General features: G+C 38.4%; 1 protein-coding gene across 1 annotated transcript; it reads left to right on the top strand.

The window, feature by feature from the left end:
* The first annotated feature begins 783 nt into the window (after nt 1-783).
* Nucleotides 784-17,321, top strand: LOC100370384 (uncharacterized). The gene is made up of 17 exons (XM_002740192.4): nt 784-996; nt 2,648-2,874; nt 3,148-3,286; nt 4,010-4,303; nt 4,824-5,050; nt 5,346-5,484; nt 6,109-6,414; nt 7,849-8,081; nt 8,466-8,604; nt 9,601-9,840; nt 11,227-11,511; nt 12,178-12,346; nt 12,628-12,722; nt 13,641-13,783; nt 13,978-14,404; nt 15,573-15,733; nt 16,227-17,321. Exons 1-17 carry the CDS (start codon nt 921-923, stop codon nt 16,539-16,541), a joined length of 3,615 nt encoding a protein of 1,204 aa, XP_002740238.1. The 5' UTR covers nt 784-920; the 3' UTR covers nt 16,542-17,321.
* Nucleotides 17,322-18,299: the final 978 nt, after the last annotated feature.

The following is an 18,299-nucleotide window of genomic DNA, read 5'->3' as shown; positions in this document are numbered from 1 at the left end:
AATATTTTATATTGCAATTTCTTTCAATTTCAATTAGTAATAATGTATATATATATATATATATATATATATATATATATATATATATACTTTTCTTTATTTCATTGTTGAGACTGAGTTATATATTTGTTACGTACTATAATTTATCTATATTGGAAAACGGTTATGGGGATTATTAATTGTAATAAACAATATTCAACTATGCTTTGCAACATCAATAAGATCATAATGATAATGTAATGTAAGCATGGGTCTTATTTTGGAACTCCTGCCAGAGCAACTGTACAAACCATAAAGACAAATTAATAGCTTCTAAGGATGGTATTCACAGAATAGCGCAAGTTGTTAAAGAAACATAAAACTTTAATTCTCAACAACGATGAAAGGACCAGTTACTGCGACAAAGCCCTATTCCCCGCAAGACCCACCCAATACGAAACCCACTTAACGCGAAAGTCACTTACCGCGAAGCTACTAGTTTAACTGGCAAATATCTTTTTTTTAATTTACGAGGAGCATTTTTCAGAGAGAAAAAATTAAAACACGCTATTCCTGTTACATTGGCATCTTGTACATTTAGATGCCACTAAAAGTTATTGTTTTATTGCATAACTCGTGGAACTAAAAAACACAATGCATTACTGTACAATTGTTTTAGCATATTCTCCTTAATTCATTTCTGCGAAATATTATCTTTCATAACATACATCCGGGAAAAAAACGGAATAACCCAGATCCAATTGCGCGTTTCCCCGGTAATCTAAGGGGTCATAGGTCATGTGAGCGGGGTCAATGACACCAATGAGGATGTAAACAGGCAAACGGACGTAACTCTGTCGTGTTCTATCAAGAAGACCAACTAACTTTGTGAATATTTAAACCACGCTAATTTTCTGCTTGTCGACGTTACATCGAGCAACATGCGTCTAGTTCTCCCGCTACTGGCGGTGTTGGTGGTTAACTTTTCTAGTTCGGTGCTTTTAAGTGCGGCGGAAGGTAAGTTCACGGCGCTCCAAAACTGAACCGACGCCATCATTGTGTGGTTCGTAACACGATATTTGTACAGTAAGATAGTAACAGTTTCGTCACGGTGCAGTCGCCATAGTTAAAAGCTGTGAATACCACATCAATGATAATTCTATGCTTCTTTTTGAAGGTAACTTTTTAGATTATTATATACAGTATTTCTTACTTTGGGTACATTCCACGTGATTCCACCATGGTCAAGGTTTATGTATAGGTGTGGCACCGTGTTATAAACATCTTGTTTAGAATATGATCATGGCGTGGGGATTCAGTGGGGATTCAGAAAAGCTCCGCTACTTTTGGAAGGATCAGATCATAAACATGGCTGACATGGGTAGCAATGACTTCTGACCTTGAAATATGACTTACGATGAAACGGTTTCTAGACAACTGGACCCCAAGACAACGGGTGAGTTGTACCGATCAGATCGGTCTAGGGTAAACAAGATGTGTTAAATCAGATCGATTTATTTACAGATCTAGACAACTCGTCCCGTCAGTGCCGTCACGGGTCAACCCCGTCACGTATACAGGGGTCCGGTTGTCTGGGGTCTAGTTGTCTAGTTACCGAAGAAACTGGTCTCATTGGCGTGATGGGTGAGCACCACGAAGGCGTACACATGTCAGTCAGCTGTAGTATAATGTCCTCGGAGAAAACTATTACTAAGCGGCATGACAATTTTTGCTATTGAAGGTCATCAGCGATTTTAAATTAGCACACAACAATAAACCCATATAACCAAGAGTTGTAACTTTCTGTGGTTTTACGACACCGTTATTAGTTCAAGGTCACGGCTCCCTTGGTACTATTAAAAACCTCACATGGCATTTCAGGTTCATTATTAAGGATATAATAATTATATGTGGGAGGCGGCGGCACGACCCCCCCCCCATGTCGCTGCCACTGTATGTGCATTTTGTTCACCTTTTTCAAATTTACTAACGATATTGAACATATTGGCAGCATGTTTGGACAGGGTTTTTTAGTGGCTAATGTAGTTTCCTTTCGTGTACCCTTCCCGCTTATTGAACCTGCCGTTTCTAATAATCACATCAATGTACTCAGGGGCGGATACAGGATTTGTTGTATTGGGGGGGGGGGTTCCGAACTTTTAAATCGCCAGACTAAGTTAATGATTTTGTTTATATTAAACAAATCCGTTATTGAATAATTTTTTTAACGGGGGGGGGGGGGGGTCCGGACCCCAAGAGCCCCCTGGATCCGCCACTGGTACTATTCGGCACACAACGTAATCTAGTAGACTGTATTTGACTTTCAAGCATTGACAAAACTACCCTTTTATTAAAGCCACATGGCCACACCCATTCACTCAGGTTGAGTATGCGATCAAGACATATACCATAAAATACACTTTAAATGTCTATGATGAAAATAATTTGCCTGAGGACGTTTCCCCATGTGTACCTTTCCAAGCTTATTATACCCTAAGTTTCTAATTATCCCATCCTGGGCTACTTGTTGTTGTGAATAATACAGTCATTAAGTGAAGTAGTGTTAATGGTAGTGTAGAACTTGAGTATGACCACGTGATATGCCCGAGTCAATTGACAGTCTCTGAAACCAAACTAATCAGACTCTTTTATTATATCCTTATTGTAGATTTGACATCAAATGACTGTCTTATCGATAAAGCATTTATCAAAGCCCGTGAAGGTTTCCGTGTAAATGGATATCTTCCTGAAGACGAAGACGGTAATATTCATGAAAACAGTGGAGTCACTATCGGCAATGGCGTTGACCTGGGAAGTAAAAATGCCAACTATTTCCGTGACATGGGTGTCCCTGAAACAATCATAACAAAATTCACGCCGTATTTTGGATTAAGGGTTAGTATAAGTTGTTTCTATGTGTGATATTCTGTTGGATTATAATAATATACTATGTTGACATTTCTTTGACTAGAAACAAGGCATCGTTTGTAGTAGCGCCCCCTAGCGACCAAGCGCTTTTGTGGCGAAGGACGCCGTACATAGCGGCAGTATTAGTGATTAGTCTGACCTGTAGTCGCCTGCCAACACAAAACAGACCGAAATGCATTAATAATAACTTTATTGTGGTGTGTGATATTTTCTGATGCTAATACTATTAATATTTTGTAGGGAACGGCAGCACAAATCAAACTGGATGAAATACCGCTTCATCTAGAAGAAGACGAAGCCACAGATCTCAGTCGCCGTGTCATGGATAAGGAAATAACCGACGTCAGAAGAGCATACGATAATAAAGTGACGGAAATTGGTAATATGTCACATGATTCGTAAAATATGAAATATTTACGCACATTGACTGCACAAATGGTACTCGCTATCAGTTCGATATACGTCTATAACGCGACGCAGTACAGGCACGTTTCGAAAAAAGATGCAACCTCCAACAACAACAAAACGACCAATAATCGAATTTTTAAATTTAGCCCCATGATTGTGATAAGTACCTAAATAGGGCACACATGTTGGAATACCGATACATTACGGCTTCCGCCCAACCTGTCATTATTATTGCATTCGCATCGCTCATTGCTCGCTTTAGGGTCGTACGTTGGTTGTTTTTCAATCACGCAAGTATAGCATATTTGCATCCAAAGTCGCACATTTTACCCACTGTAGTGGCTATCTAAACCAACTTCTTAAAGACACAACATCGTCACCTAACACCAATGTTCTCAATTGTATGTGAGATTACTTCTTTGGAGAAATGATGCTATAAAAAATACAAATATTTATGACTGGACGATTTAATTCGTCACTGTGTGGTTCGGTAAATAAGTGCGATGATAATAAGCAACGTGAGCGCCAGGGATGCGCGGCGCGGGTGAAATAAATGTTCCACGCCAAATGTGATAAATGCGTTAATTTAGTTTTTGCCAGGTCTGGCGGATCGTTTACACAGAGTAGAAGTAATGGTACGCTCATTGCATCGAAATGTAAATAATAATAAACTTTTTTATTGGTTTATTTTCAGGGAATACAAATCTGAAGAAGTACGATGAACTGACTGTTGCACAGAGAACTGTCATTGCTTCCGTTTATTTCCAATATGGCAGTCCAGGGAGGTTCCCAACATTCTGGGGTCATGTGACCAATCAACGCTGGAACGATGCTATTGCGGAACTAAGGGACTTCGGAGACGACTTCGGGACTAGAAGAAATCTGGAAGCAGACTTACTGGAAGAAGACTCCGGTAAAACGAACCTGTGTTCAAGTCCCGATACAAGTCCCAGTTCCGATGCAAGTCCCGGGCCAAGTCCCGATTCAGGTAGAGTGTATTATAATTTCTTACTTGTTTATTTCTTCAGTCTATGAATATTAAGCTTGTTTATCTTCATTTACTTAAGCGGGAGCGTTGTCACCTGCGTACGCGCGGGAATCGAGTCCCAAGCGACAATATCAACACACGCCAAGAACGCAAATGATCATGCGATAGAAATGATTTGACTGGAGACATTTACTTTTGTGTATCCCTCTGCGCTTATTGAATCAGAAGTTTCTAATAATACCTTCAGGGGGTATAATTTTCTACTTGCTGTTGTGAATGTTACAGTCATTAATTTAAAGTGGGAATCTTGGCACGATTGGCGGAGTAGTCGAGAACTTGAATATGTCCACAGTTTTAGTTACCGTGATATGCCAGAGGTATACGATGGTTAGTCCATTAAGCTGAAAAATAAACATGGGTATACAATACATGTTACTAGAAACGTCTCCGTGGTAAATATAAAAGTTTCTGCAACCAAGCTAATCAGATATTTTCTTCTATTATTATATCCTTATTGTAGATTTGGCATCAAATGACTGTCTTATTGATAAAGCATTTATCAAAGCCCGTGAAGGTTTCCGTGTAAATGGATATCTTCCTGAAGACGAAGACGGCAATATTCATGAAAACAGTGGAGTCACTATCGGCAATGGCGTTGACCTGGGAAGTAAAAATGCCAACTATTTCCGTGACATGGGTGTCCCTGAAACAATCATAACAAAATTCACGCCGTATTTTGGATTAAGGGTTACTATAAGTTTTTTTTTTATGTGTGATATTCGGTTGGAGTATAATAATATGCCATCCTCAAGTTTGATTAGAAACAAGGCATTCTTTGTAGTAGCGCCCCCTAGCGACGAAGCGCTTCCGTGGCGTAAATGTTCACAGAGTCGGCATTAGTCTGACCACAGTCCCTCTACACCGAGACTGTGGTCTGACCTGTGATCGTCTGCCAATACAAAATAGATGGTGATGCACTAATAGTAACTGAAATGTTTTTGTGTGATATTTTCTGATGCTAATAATATTAATATTTTTCCAGGGAACGGCAGCACAAAACAAACTGGATGAAATACCGCTTCATCTAGAAGAAGACGAAGCCACAGATCTCAGTCGCCGTGTCATGGATAAGGAAATAATCGACGTCAGAAGAGCATACGATAATAAAGTGACGGAAATTGGTAATATGTCACATGATTCGTAAAATATGAAATATTTACGCACGTTGACTGCACGAATGGTACTCACTACCAGTTCGAAAACGCTAACATGCGATGCAGTCTAGTTTTTTTCGAGAAAAGAAAGCAGCCTAGAACTCCTCCCAAAAATAAAATAAAAAAAAATTACCAAGGATCACGGGCCTGAGTAAAGCGAACGTATTTGTCTTTGGATAACAACACAATACATTATTCGTTCGTTCAATGTTTTTCCGTCACGCAAGTATCGCATATTGGCATCGCTCATTTTGCCCACTGCAGTGGCTATCTAAACCAACTTCTTGAAAACACAACGTCATCATCTAACGTCTATGATCTCCATTGTATGTGAGATAACCTACTTAGGAAAGTTGTGTCATCAAAAATACAAATAATTATGGCTGGACGAGTCAATTCGTCACTCTGTGTGGTTCGTTAAAAAAGTGCGGGGGATGCGCGACGTGAGTGAAATAAATGCGCTACGCTAACGCGATAAACGCGTGAATTAGGTTTGTGCCAGGTCTGGCGGATCGTTTACACAGATACGGTACGCCCATTGCCGAGAAGTATAAATAATGACTTTTTTTTAAATTATTGGTTTATTTTCAGGCAATACAAATCTGAAGAAGTTCGATGAATTGACTGTTGCACAGAGAACTGTCATTGCTTCTGTTTATTTCCAATATGGCAGTCCGGGGAGGTTCCCAAAATTTTGGGGTTACGTGACCAATCAACGTTGGAACGATGCTATAGCGGAACTGAGGGACTTCGGAGACGACTTCGGGACTAGAAGAAATCTGGAAGCAGACTTGCTGGAAGAAGACTCCGGGAAAACGAACCTGTGTTCAAGTCCCGATCCAAGTCCCAGTCCCGATGCAAGTCCCGATCCAACTTCTGATCCAAGTCCAGATTCAGGTACAGTGTACTTACCTGCTGCAGTATTACTTATAATATGCAAATTGTTTTCAGTTCAAAATTAAACCGCTTTGGCAACGATACGTGATAGGTATATATAAAATTGATTATTAATGTCAAAGCCGTTCATAATTTGTTATGGACAACGTTAACACCAACGTTTATACAAATAAAATAACGTATAGCTAGAGTCAGACGTTATATATCAAAAGAGAACATTGTGTACTTGTTAGGTCAACTCTCAATTAGTTTTGCGCCGTTTTTTCGTTCGTTACTTATAAGAAATAAGAATAAAACATGATTTACTTTCGAATAACCATTTCTCCTTACCAATTCAGACAATGTATTTGTTGAATGAGTACATAAAAGTACACACTAGTAAGATACGTAGTCGGGTCAGCAAAAGTCAAAGGTCGAATTGTTATGTACGAGTTTTATTAAGGCAATATATACGCAAATTTAGACATACGTCATTTGTAGTAAACAACGCCCTGTCGTACAATGAACATAACGTGTTAGGGGAATCGCGTTGCAATTTATTGGCACGCGTTGTGTTCGTGTATTATGTTGCACGTGCGGCCCGACTGAGGCTAGTTTAATCACCGGATATTAATCTAACATGATGAAAGTGGAAATAATGGTACTTCTATACATGACAGCAAGTACAACCTCTGGTGGATACTGCCGTGTTGTTTGGCCACGGGAGTAAGATATGGTATCACACTGCAATTATAATTTAGTATCAGTGAAAGCGCTTATATTTCAATCGCTTCCAAATACAAATACAATAGGTTTTTTTCACTTTCACTGCGAGATCTCGTATTGCGTGAAAGGCTTGTATCGAACTTCTGCCGCAAAATGTAGCTTAGTGTCAAAATTCCGATCATTGAGAGGGAAATATTACGTTGAGATATCCCTACGTCATCAAAATTGACCATCATCAAATCTATATGGCACATTATTAAGCATGAAAATGCTCCCAAAATATTTTCGCGTTCATCAAATTCTACGCGATGTTTTGAAGTCATTACGACGCTATGTCCTTTTTTCCCTGTTTCTAAGATAAATTTCACGCAAAACGCGAGATCTCGTAGTGAAAGGTAAATGGTCTATTGATGGCGTTTTTGTATTTCAAACAGTTTTGATTTAATATGGCATCGTACTAACATTACATTTATGAATAGAACCTCAGAGAAAACCAACCCGTTAATACAAAATATAGGACTGATACATTCGGCTTGGTCAACAATTCCAATATGGCCATTACTGGTGTGGTTGAATCAGCTACATTTCGAGGGGATTTTAACTCCGGTTATGGCGTTGTTTACTATTCGATTTTAAAAGCTAGGCAGAGCATCATCAATTTTGTATTATTACGATGGAGATATTTGACTCAGTGACTTTATGGATACTTGTACTTTCTTCCCAATGTAGGCGTCGCCGTAGTATCACAAGACTGTCTTATCGACAAATCATTCATCAGAGCTCGTGAAGGTTTCCGTATGGATGGATACGTTCCCAAAGACAAACATGGTAACGTCCATGCAAACAGTGGAGTCACTATCGGTAGTGGTGTCGACCTGGGAAGTAAAAACGCTAAATATTTCCGGGATATGGATGTCCCTAAAACAATCATAACAAAATTCACGCCGTATTTTGGTCTAAGGGTTAGTATTGTTTTAGATGTGTAACGATCTTCAGAATTATAATAATATTACGTCATGTTGACTTCTCAAAGTGAACTCGCTGAGAGAAACAGTGCTTCGATTGTAGTACCGCCCCCTAGCGACGACGCGCTTTTGTGACGTAAATGAAACGCCGTACACAGAGTCGATACCAGTTACATGTGTCAATACACAATAATGATATTTCCTTTTTTAAATTGAACGACTACATAATCAAACATTTGACGTCATCATCACGTCATATACGTAATTCGTCGCTAAAATTCATATTGAAATACTTCAGTAGTTCTCTGTTAAATACAACATTGCATGCGATTCATTTTGCTGCAACACACTCCGTCCAATATTACCTTATAATATTCTCAGGGAACGGCAGCGCAGAACAAACTAAATGAAAGAGGGCTCCATCTCGAAAAAGACGAAGCAACACAACTCAGTAACCGTGTCATGGACAAAGAAATAGATGACGTCAGGAGAGCGTACGACAATAAAGTGGCGGAAATAGGTATAACGTTATGATTCATGATTTTCGCAAAATATTAACAGTCACAGGAAACGGGAATCAATGAATTCATGTTGATATACAAACCAATCTGTTTCGAATCGAATCGAAAAAAGATGATTGGACTGGCTCGACCAGTAACAACACCATTTCCATGTACATGTACTGTGCAACTATCCCATTCGAAATCATGAACAGTTAGAATTTATAAAATATATGGCTTTACTGATTCCAGTGTTTACAGCTATAATCGTAGACTATCGTTTTAAGTTACTATAAATAATTCCAATTTCTTTGATCTATTATACAAATTTAGTAACATTCATCCATTTTCATGTAGCGTACACAAATTTCTAAAGGTTAATATGTCATTCGGACGTTAAGAAAGTCGACATTTCAACTCAGTCTCATAAGTTTCCAAATATCATAACTTATGTCGGTTTCGAAATACGGAACTTTGATTCTGATGCAATATGTTCTGGTTGCGTTCATTTAATCTCGCATACACTACATGTAATATTGGACGAGAATCGATATTTTGAAATGGCATCCTGTATTTTGAATGTGTTGTTTGCTGTTTTTTGTTTGATGCACTTGTATTTTTCTCTGTATATTTGAAGATGTAGTGTGCGTAATAGGTTAGGATCAATGTTGTTTTCGATAAATAACCTTTCGTGTCAATACGAGCCTCACACTTCTACGACGATACATACGTACACTGCAAGTCTGTTCTTGGTATGACTAACTGTATTCATGTCACACCTTAATTTGAACAAATATAACCTTACATTACTGAGACAGAATAGCAATAAATATCAATCACCACACTGTAGTAACGTAAACACGTTCAAATATTTCGTTCATATCACGTGATATGCACTACGAATGTAAGCACACTCAAACTCAGGGACACATTTTACTAAAACAGTTCAATTTGATTGTGTGCGACTTCAAGATGTAACGGAAAGTACATGTAACTTTGTTATTTATTTAATTTAGGGAATAGAAATCTAAAAAAGTACGATGAATTGACTGTTGCACAAAGAACTGTCATTGCTTCTGTTTATTTCCAATATGGCAGTCCGGGGAGGTTTCCGACATTCTGGGGTCACGTGACCAATCAACGCTGGAACGACGCTATATCCGAGCTGAGAGACTTCAAAGATGATTTCCCAACTCGTAGAAATCTTGAAGCAGATTTACTGGAAAATGACTCCGGGGAAACTACACTATGCTCAGGTAAAATAATACGAAAATTGTTTTTTTCCCGTCACAGTTGTTTGGAATTATTACTGAAACATGAATCCAGTATGCAAGATTCATTTCAGATTGGTTGGAAGGGTGGTTTGACAATATGCACACAGGATGTGTTGTTTGTGTACCTGAACTACATTTATACATATTCATCTTTGTTTAAATAAAATAGCTACATACATCAAATCTTGTCAACAACGCCCTGTCGTACAATACATTGGTGGATGTCAGGCCAATTATCGTAGTTACAATGTTCGTGTTTCCCACGATGCTCTCCGCGATCCCCCAAAATAACCCACAGTCATGTTGCCCTGTTATGCCAATGAGCATTGTCGACATAAAACAAGGGCGCGCCACTAATAAAAGGCGAGTAGAAAATATATAAACTTGTCTTACGTATTTGCACAGCTGTTACAGTTACTCGGTCGGATTACTTTCAAGCCTGATATAACATATTACTTTTCTATTTGCTACTCTGAATACTAAATATCTAATAACGTAAATGAATCTTTCTCATATTAACATCGAGTATTAAAGGTGAGATAAACCTTTTAACAATGTTTTTTTTTTAATTGAGCTAATAGATCATGCAGATGACAGCTGCGACATGTTATATATATATATTCAGAAAGCTGCATATCGCAGTTTAAAATGTTGTGTATCGTGAAAAAATAGATTTGAATTTGGGCTGAACACTTTTTATCTGTTTTGTGTTTACGGGTCTTATTCAAACCATTTTTTCACGGAGATACAAACGGTGTTTAGATACGTATGTATTCACCGTTGCTTTAATATAATCAATCAAAAATGAATACCGCAACACTTGTTGAATGTATTTCACTGAAAATATAGTTAAATTATTACTACATAATCATATTGATCTGTTCTCTTTGACCAGTAATACTAACCACTCACGTCGGTATACTGTTCGGTATACTGTTTTATATACTGTTTATGGCCTGTATATCAATGACGCAGAATGTAACACTGATCAATACAATGCTGTCTGATTGGATGCAAACAAACTGTCTGTAAGATTATTTCGTGATGGGAGCCTTTACTATGACGTCATTGTTCCTCTGAGTGTGTCCTGATACCGCGTACACATTTACAGACAAGGTGTCTTTCCCAGTCAAGGTTCGGGTCCCCTGTCATTTGCTTTATGTTAGTATTTGTGTGCGTGTTCGTCTTTCATGTGATGTATCTTTCATGTAATATATATTAATGTATTTCACATACGAGTAAATGGAAACCACCAATCCGGATTTTATTAGTTAATCATAACAGTTTAGAAAGGTACATTATTATAGCTAAATGAAATTCACCGCTAATGAGACCGTTTTATCTAATTACGTATTTTTATCTCTCCAGATTACATTGGCTGTTACAAGGACGATGCATCGTTGCCAGCCCTGATACACAAATCAACGTCAAGTTCCATAACTTCCGTAGATACATGTGCGTCGTACTGCCGAGCGAGGGCGTACCCGTATGCCGGACTTCAGTACACGTCATCGCAGTTGAGTTGTCGGTGTGGGGAGTCGTACGCACAGTATGGAACAGCCAATGATCCAACCGAGTGCTCGCATGAATGTCGTTATTCTATTAGGGGCACCCTCTGTGGCGGAAACTTGAGAAATTCAGTATACAGAACAGGTGAGTTTCAGAGAACGTTATACTTTATAAGTGTGACTGTGTTATCTTAAAAAGAACTCAAGCTAACGGTGTAAACTACTTGTAACAATGGGCGATGCGCAATGTTATGTTATAAATGTAAATGGATTCCCAGGCCATCATAGTCAAAATGAATGATTACGAGTTATTCTATGATCAGCTGTTTTTATCTTCATATATTGAATTACATTAAATTACAACCAGTGTGCACCCATCGCCGACAATATTAGATTACTTTGCCTGTGAAATCAAAAATCCCATTTAATGTCATTGCATGATAAATAAACGTCAATTACTCGCAATGCAAAGTGTATAAACTGTTTCCCTTAGGTGTCAAATAGCACAGTATGCATAAATGTATTTGAATTGATTTGTTTAATTAAAACGGGAGTCGTCAACTGCGCATGCGTCAGATGGCCATTGCGTGTCATTGTTTACAAACAAGCGTCTACCCATGAGCCTTGTGGCACGTGCGCAGGTGACGACCCTCCCTCCCTTCAATATTAATACATACTTTGCGAAAATTGCATTAATATTAATGTGTTAATAAAACTTAACGTGCTTAAACTTGATTTATCGGTACTTCGAATCTCAAAAAAATGTTGTGCACTCTAGTCTAACCTATACACATACGCATATTTATTACAGGTTATATAGGTTGCGTGGACAAGTCGCACTCTTCGTTGAACTATGAAACGTTTTCATCTGACCGCATGTACCCACATCACTGTGTGGCGCTGTGTTCCAAAAAGGGTTACGAATATGCCGGGTTGACGCAAGGAGACACTTGTTCCTGTGGAAATGGTCAACAACAAAGGTATGTTTGTCATCTGTGACTAAAATTGATATTATTAGGGGGATAACTTAGGATACTTTTGATGGTATGGTTTCGATGGTTATACTCTTCTGCAAAATAAACACAAATGGGAATACGCTTTGATTTGTTTGAATACACTACGCACGAGTAATTCTTCACGCATGCGCATTCTTTAGGTAAATTTTCGGTACATGGTAGTTCAGATTATGCACAGTCAATGTTGGCACCGGGAGCAAATTCTCATCATTCTTTCAACTAGTTTTGATTTGTGTATCACTCAGTAATATGGTCCCAAGATCTGATTGCGGGACGCGTTGTTCTGGTAGAGGTAGTGATGTCTGTGGCGGGGTGAATAAAGTTGCCGTTCTACGTACAGGTAGGTCTGTGCACACATTATTCCAGAATTTACAATTATACGGTTATTATACGATAATAAGGCGCAAACTCGTGACTGGTTTTTCATCTTTCTCCAGACATAATGCGATTACGTATTTGTAATATTGTCTGTGTGTGTATATACCTTACATGTCATTCTCGGTGAAATTATCAACGTGTCTTATGCGTCTAGCATTTTGAGTGCCAGTACAGTTTATTTGAAGCTTTATCTGACTCTGAGTTGCGTTCGCATACAGCTGCTTAGCACGAGCTATGTGGTCGAAAACGTTAGCCCATGCAAAACAAACAAAGAAACATGCGCGAACGCTTAGAATAGACTAAGTATTGGCTAAATCTGATACTAGTTAACCGATGTTTCCTCTCGTGCGTAAACGCAATTGGGTTTAGCCGATATGCAAACACATGAGATCAGCTTAAATCTTAGCCCGTACTTGGTGTAACATGAACACGATAATTGACAACCTTAATATTAAAACACAGTTACGTGATAGTTTAGCTGAAGCCAACTTACGTGTTTGCAATCGAGATAATAATGCGCATGTGCACATATTGTTATTGTAGACACCAAAACATCCATTGCTACATTGAACGTATTTATTTTACGATAAATCATTTAAACATGCAATATCAGACAACACTATTAAAAATGTGCTTCAATATGCACTGTAACGATAAATGTTATCGAATAACTGACACAGAATTGAAATGTACGTGTGTGCAATAAAGCAGGAAATGGAAACTACATCAAGGTGTTTTTTGTAGAGTGTCCTTATAGGTGACATTCATGTAATGACGTCATTGTTTGCAATGTACTCGTAGACAATATTTTTTACAATTTTTACAGTTTCTTCATATCTATCATGTCGAGGGAAATAAATAACAAATGTTTTTCGTTTAGGAATTGCACTCTCCTGCCTAGAGATGGCAGATAACGGTGATTGTGAATTCTTCAAGTGTTTCAAAGACCGACATAGCATCTGTCCTTCATCCTTAGATATCACCAGTGTCTTGCACGATAGATGTAAAAGTTTGCCTGATGGGGTACGTACCTGATTATGATTTGTCTGATTGAATATGAGATTGTGATTTCAGTTACTATTTGTGTATTTGAAGCGGACATGCAGATCCATTCGTGAATTTTGCTGTTACATTCACGTGTTTGATAATTATTATTCAATTGTGGTCGTAATACGATCGTCGAAGTAATGACAGTCGTGTATGATTTCACCTTTCAGTTCCGCCAGTCAATATTCAGATGCGTAGGATTGAAAATGTTGGACGAATATAAACATATACCGCAGGTGTACAGTTCCACCAAGTGCTATAATTTGTATATCGACGGCCAGAATCACTATTCCTCCTGTGTTCAACCACCTATCTCAAATCGGTTACGCCGGGATGCATCGACTGGTAGCTTATACGAACACTTGAAGAATGCCGAGAACTTAGAAGCTTATAAAGCGAGCATTGACCAGCTGTTATCTACGGTTAACCAGGACCCACAAAGCGCTACGTTGAAGTTTCTCCAACAAGAAGTGGAAAAACTGACCTTGTACTTCCATCTTGGAAATTTCCATGACCTTGATGGAATTCTGGAAGCAATGAAGACCAGTGTCAGGCAGAGATTGCTGGAAGGAGTCTCGTCAACCCCACCCACACTATGTGAGTGTTTCTAAAATTAATGTTGATTGGCGCACCCTCATATTTGATAGATGTTACATTTTATGTTTTCTTCCACGAATATGAATGTTTGAGAAATAGCATATTATTATTATTGATACTTTGGTTGCAGATTGGGATACGTAGTTGCAATGAACTTTTTTGTAAATCGCACCCTCTAGTGACAAAGCGCCATGGATGTGAGATGTTCAGATCTGTAGTCATCCGTCAATGAAAAACATATTTTCGAAAAATGTGCTATAATTGTATTCTAAAACAACGAACGACTAAACATTGTTTTCGTTTTGAATGACAAAAACTTTCACCAATCTATTTTATGTTGACGTCACGTTAATGGAGAACGCTTCTTACAAGAATGGGGGAATCAAGATTATGTTAAAAGGCGGTGGTCGTTGCGCCGCGTATGTGCGACGTTTGTGTTGATAAACATTGGTTTTCCCACAATCCAATGGGTTCTTCTAAAGATATCACGAGTACGAGTTATGACCTGAACGCGACTTGCACTAATTACCGCTGGTGACTACGTCGATACCTTCCATTCACCACTATCTAACTATCCAAGTAAAGCTTGGTGACGTCTCAGTTTGTAGTCGTTGTCTGCGCAAAAGTCAAAGTCACCATCTTTGTTTATATGAGACCAATATCTCGCGCATGCGTGGCGCGACGACCCCCCATCCTTTAGTATGGAAATACAATTCTTTGGCAAACTAGCCGTAACGCGTATCTCTGCTTGTAAAAAAGGGCGACTTGTACAAAGTACATTGTTTATTTACGCGAAATTCGAACGCGCTCGCCACGAAGACCACAGTCCTTAAATATTTGCATATCTTCAGTATATTGTTTCTCGTTATTTCATTGAATTGAAATTGTCAACCAGATCGTACAAATCATTTAGTGTGAATGTGAAATATTAACCATATGATATGTGTGACTTTTTGGTTCAAATCCTTATTATATTTTCAAATATGTAATCAATATTACGTTCAAGTGGTAGCTTCAAGTGGTTGATATATTTCACACTTTAATGGCGATTGGACTTGTTAGTTTAGGATTTACAGTTTTATACTGGTGCAGCCAATAAGCCACAATCTTGTAAGTAGATTTGCATTGACCATGGATTTGTTCTTACACGTTTTTCTTTTAATTCCAGCTGGTGATAGCTCTTGTGAAGAATTAGCGACTTTCGGTGACTGTGATTTCTTTGATTGTTTTGAGAATCGATATACATGTGGCCCAGACGGGTTCGCACTCTCTTTTGGAAAGGTGTTCTGTGAGCAAGAAAACAAGTACAAGATGTATCTGAAAAACTCAGTGAGTTCATTAATGTCATGTACACATGAAACTTAAAATCACGACCACGGCAAAGCGTCGTACCATTGTTAATTGACTGTCCATTCTGCTGATTACTGACAAATTGCTCTGTGTTTTGATTCAGTTACACTTCTCTTTGATCAACTTAATGCTATCTCGTACTTTGTGAAACGTAACACGTGATCATGACTTCTCATACTTTTTGAGACGTTACAGTGGTGCATGGTTAAAGTGTTTGAAAAATGCATTAAGTTTTCAAGAATGATATCCAATTTTTTAAAACAATTATAAATATTGCAAGCTATACCCAATACAGTCAAGATGAATTCACTATATTGGTACACAAACCTGTTAGCTATATGCAAAGTTTGTTGTCAAAATTCACATCATATTTGTATTATATTTTTGTCCATATTTAATCAGGGTGTGTTATATTTTATATAGAGTCTATAATTAATGTGCTGCTAATAATAATTATTGTGTTTTATTCCAGGGCGGCACGTCAATGGGCAACGTACAAACGTGTGTGATGAACGCCATGCTGACTGAATACCGGAAGAACTCGAGTTCGTGCAAAGATATCGAGTTCAACATGCTGGATGCTTACCGTGGCTGCTATGACCAATACTTTGACTGTGACTTTGTACGAGATAATCAGTTCCAATTGACAAACATCTATGCCCTGCCGCAATTATCAAGTACAACCTTACAAGACGTAGCTAAAAGTCTCGTAGTTACGACTTTGTGTCACAACCACGGCTCTACTCTTTATTCAATCATAGATAATGTCAAATTCCTTACAAACTAGACTACGTGATTTGTATGTTGGAGTAGCCATACACTCTGATGTATCTTTCGTCACAAGTCGTGCAGTAATCCCTACAATCGTCCTCCAAATATATATCTATCACATCACTGCATGCCAAGTAAACATTTGATTTGCAACAACGGAAAATCCCGTAAAGCTGCAATAATTTGGCGCTTTTGTTTGTACGTATGAGACGGTAGTCGCGCATGCCATGAAGAAACTTCGAACGAGGCTACAAGCTGTTGACGTAACCAGACAGTATATAACGTGCATTAGAAACCAGTTTATGGAATTTAATTTGCTTTGTCTTAAAAGTGGTAATATTTTAGGACATATTGCTAGAACTATGTTATTTATATCTGGAACACCCGAAAAGTGTTTCCTGGATAGACCGTCCGGCGGCGGGAGGGGGATATCGCTCACCCGAGAAGAAGAAAAGAACAACAACACGTCATACAATATTTGATGACGTCACATATACAGGGTGAATAACATGCCACGAATTACGACACTTTCTACTATACATGTATTATATATTTATTCCAGAATACTGTAAAAGGGTTAATTATTCACTGGGTTTTAATTTAGCTTATTTCGCTGACTGGAAAATGCGCTAAATTAAAACCCAGTGAATATGTAAAATTTGGCATAGAACACATTATCTAAATGATAACACTGTGAATTTAAAACCTGAAATGGTAAATCAGTGAAAATTAGTCATTTTACAGTAATGTGCGTATTTTTGTTATAACTCTAAATAAACATGCTACGTCCATATGACGTCATAGGATTGTGATTAATTATGCTACAATTTGGTACGCCAAATATAATTATTTTTTTATTTTATTGGTAACAAAAGTATATTCTAACAAAAAAGGTTTTAAATAAAAACGAACACAACTGCATTGCTTAGCAAATGATCTCGGTGGCGCAATCCGGTCATGCTGCGTTTCACAACTGTTGATTATTGCTGAATCATTTATGTGCACTGAGGATAGGAAAGGTGACACGGGACCGACAGACAGCCTCAAGTGCACATCCGAAAGGTCGCCATTCTCCCAAATACAAATGTGAGAACCTGGTGGGCAGAATGTGCTCTTTTATGCAGCGCTAGTGTACTGCCGATCGTGAATACGAGTTGAATACGAGTCCTCTCGTGAAGTTTTGACACCGAGAGCGCACCCACGTAATTCACAATAATATTTCAAACAGTGTTATTATCTATTCCGGCATTTACACAACCTTAATTGTACTTAAATTGACGATAATTGTAATTCCGAGGAAAATGTACTTAATGTGAAATTCTCGTGCTATCGAAAACTGCCAAATTATCCACCATTGAGGGCGCTGCACTCGGGGATAAAGTGATGATGCACTGTTCCGGGCGTTGGTCATAAAGCGCGGTAGTCGTCGCGCTGCGCATGTGCCACATTTGTGTTGATAAACATAGATTTTCCCACAATCCAATGCGCTCTTCAAATGGAAATCACAAGTATGAGGTTTGACCTGGACGCGACTTGCACTGATTACCGCCGGTGACTCTTTCGATACCTTCCAATAACATGAAAATTACCTAATTAAAGCTTGTGAACATCTCAGTTCGTACTCGTTGATCTGCGCAACAGTCAAAGTCGCCATCTTTGTTTATACGAGACCCACATATCTCGCACATGCGCAGCGCGACGACTACCGCGCTTTAAATTTAGTATATCCCATGGATAACAATTTGTGAAAAAAATACTACCTAGGTGATTTATG

This window comes from Saccoglossus kowalevskii, chromosome 11 (assembly GCF_978046115.1).
Source record: "Saccoglossus kowalevskii chromosome 11, keSacKowa6.1, whole genome shotgun sequence".
Lineage (NCBI taxonomy): Eukaryota > Metazoa > Hemichordata > Enteropneusta > Harrimaniidae > Saccoglossus > Saccoglossus kowalevskii.
Note: the sequence above shows the minus strand (reverse complement) of the source record. Positions and strands in the feature narration are given on the sequence as shown.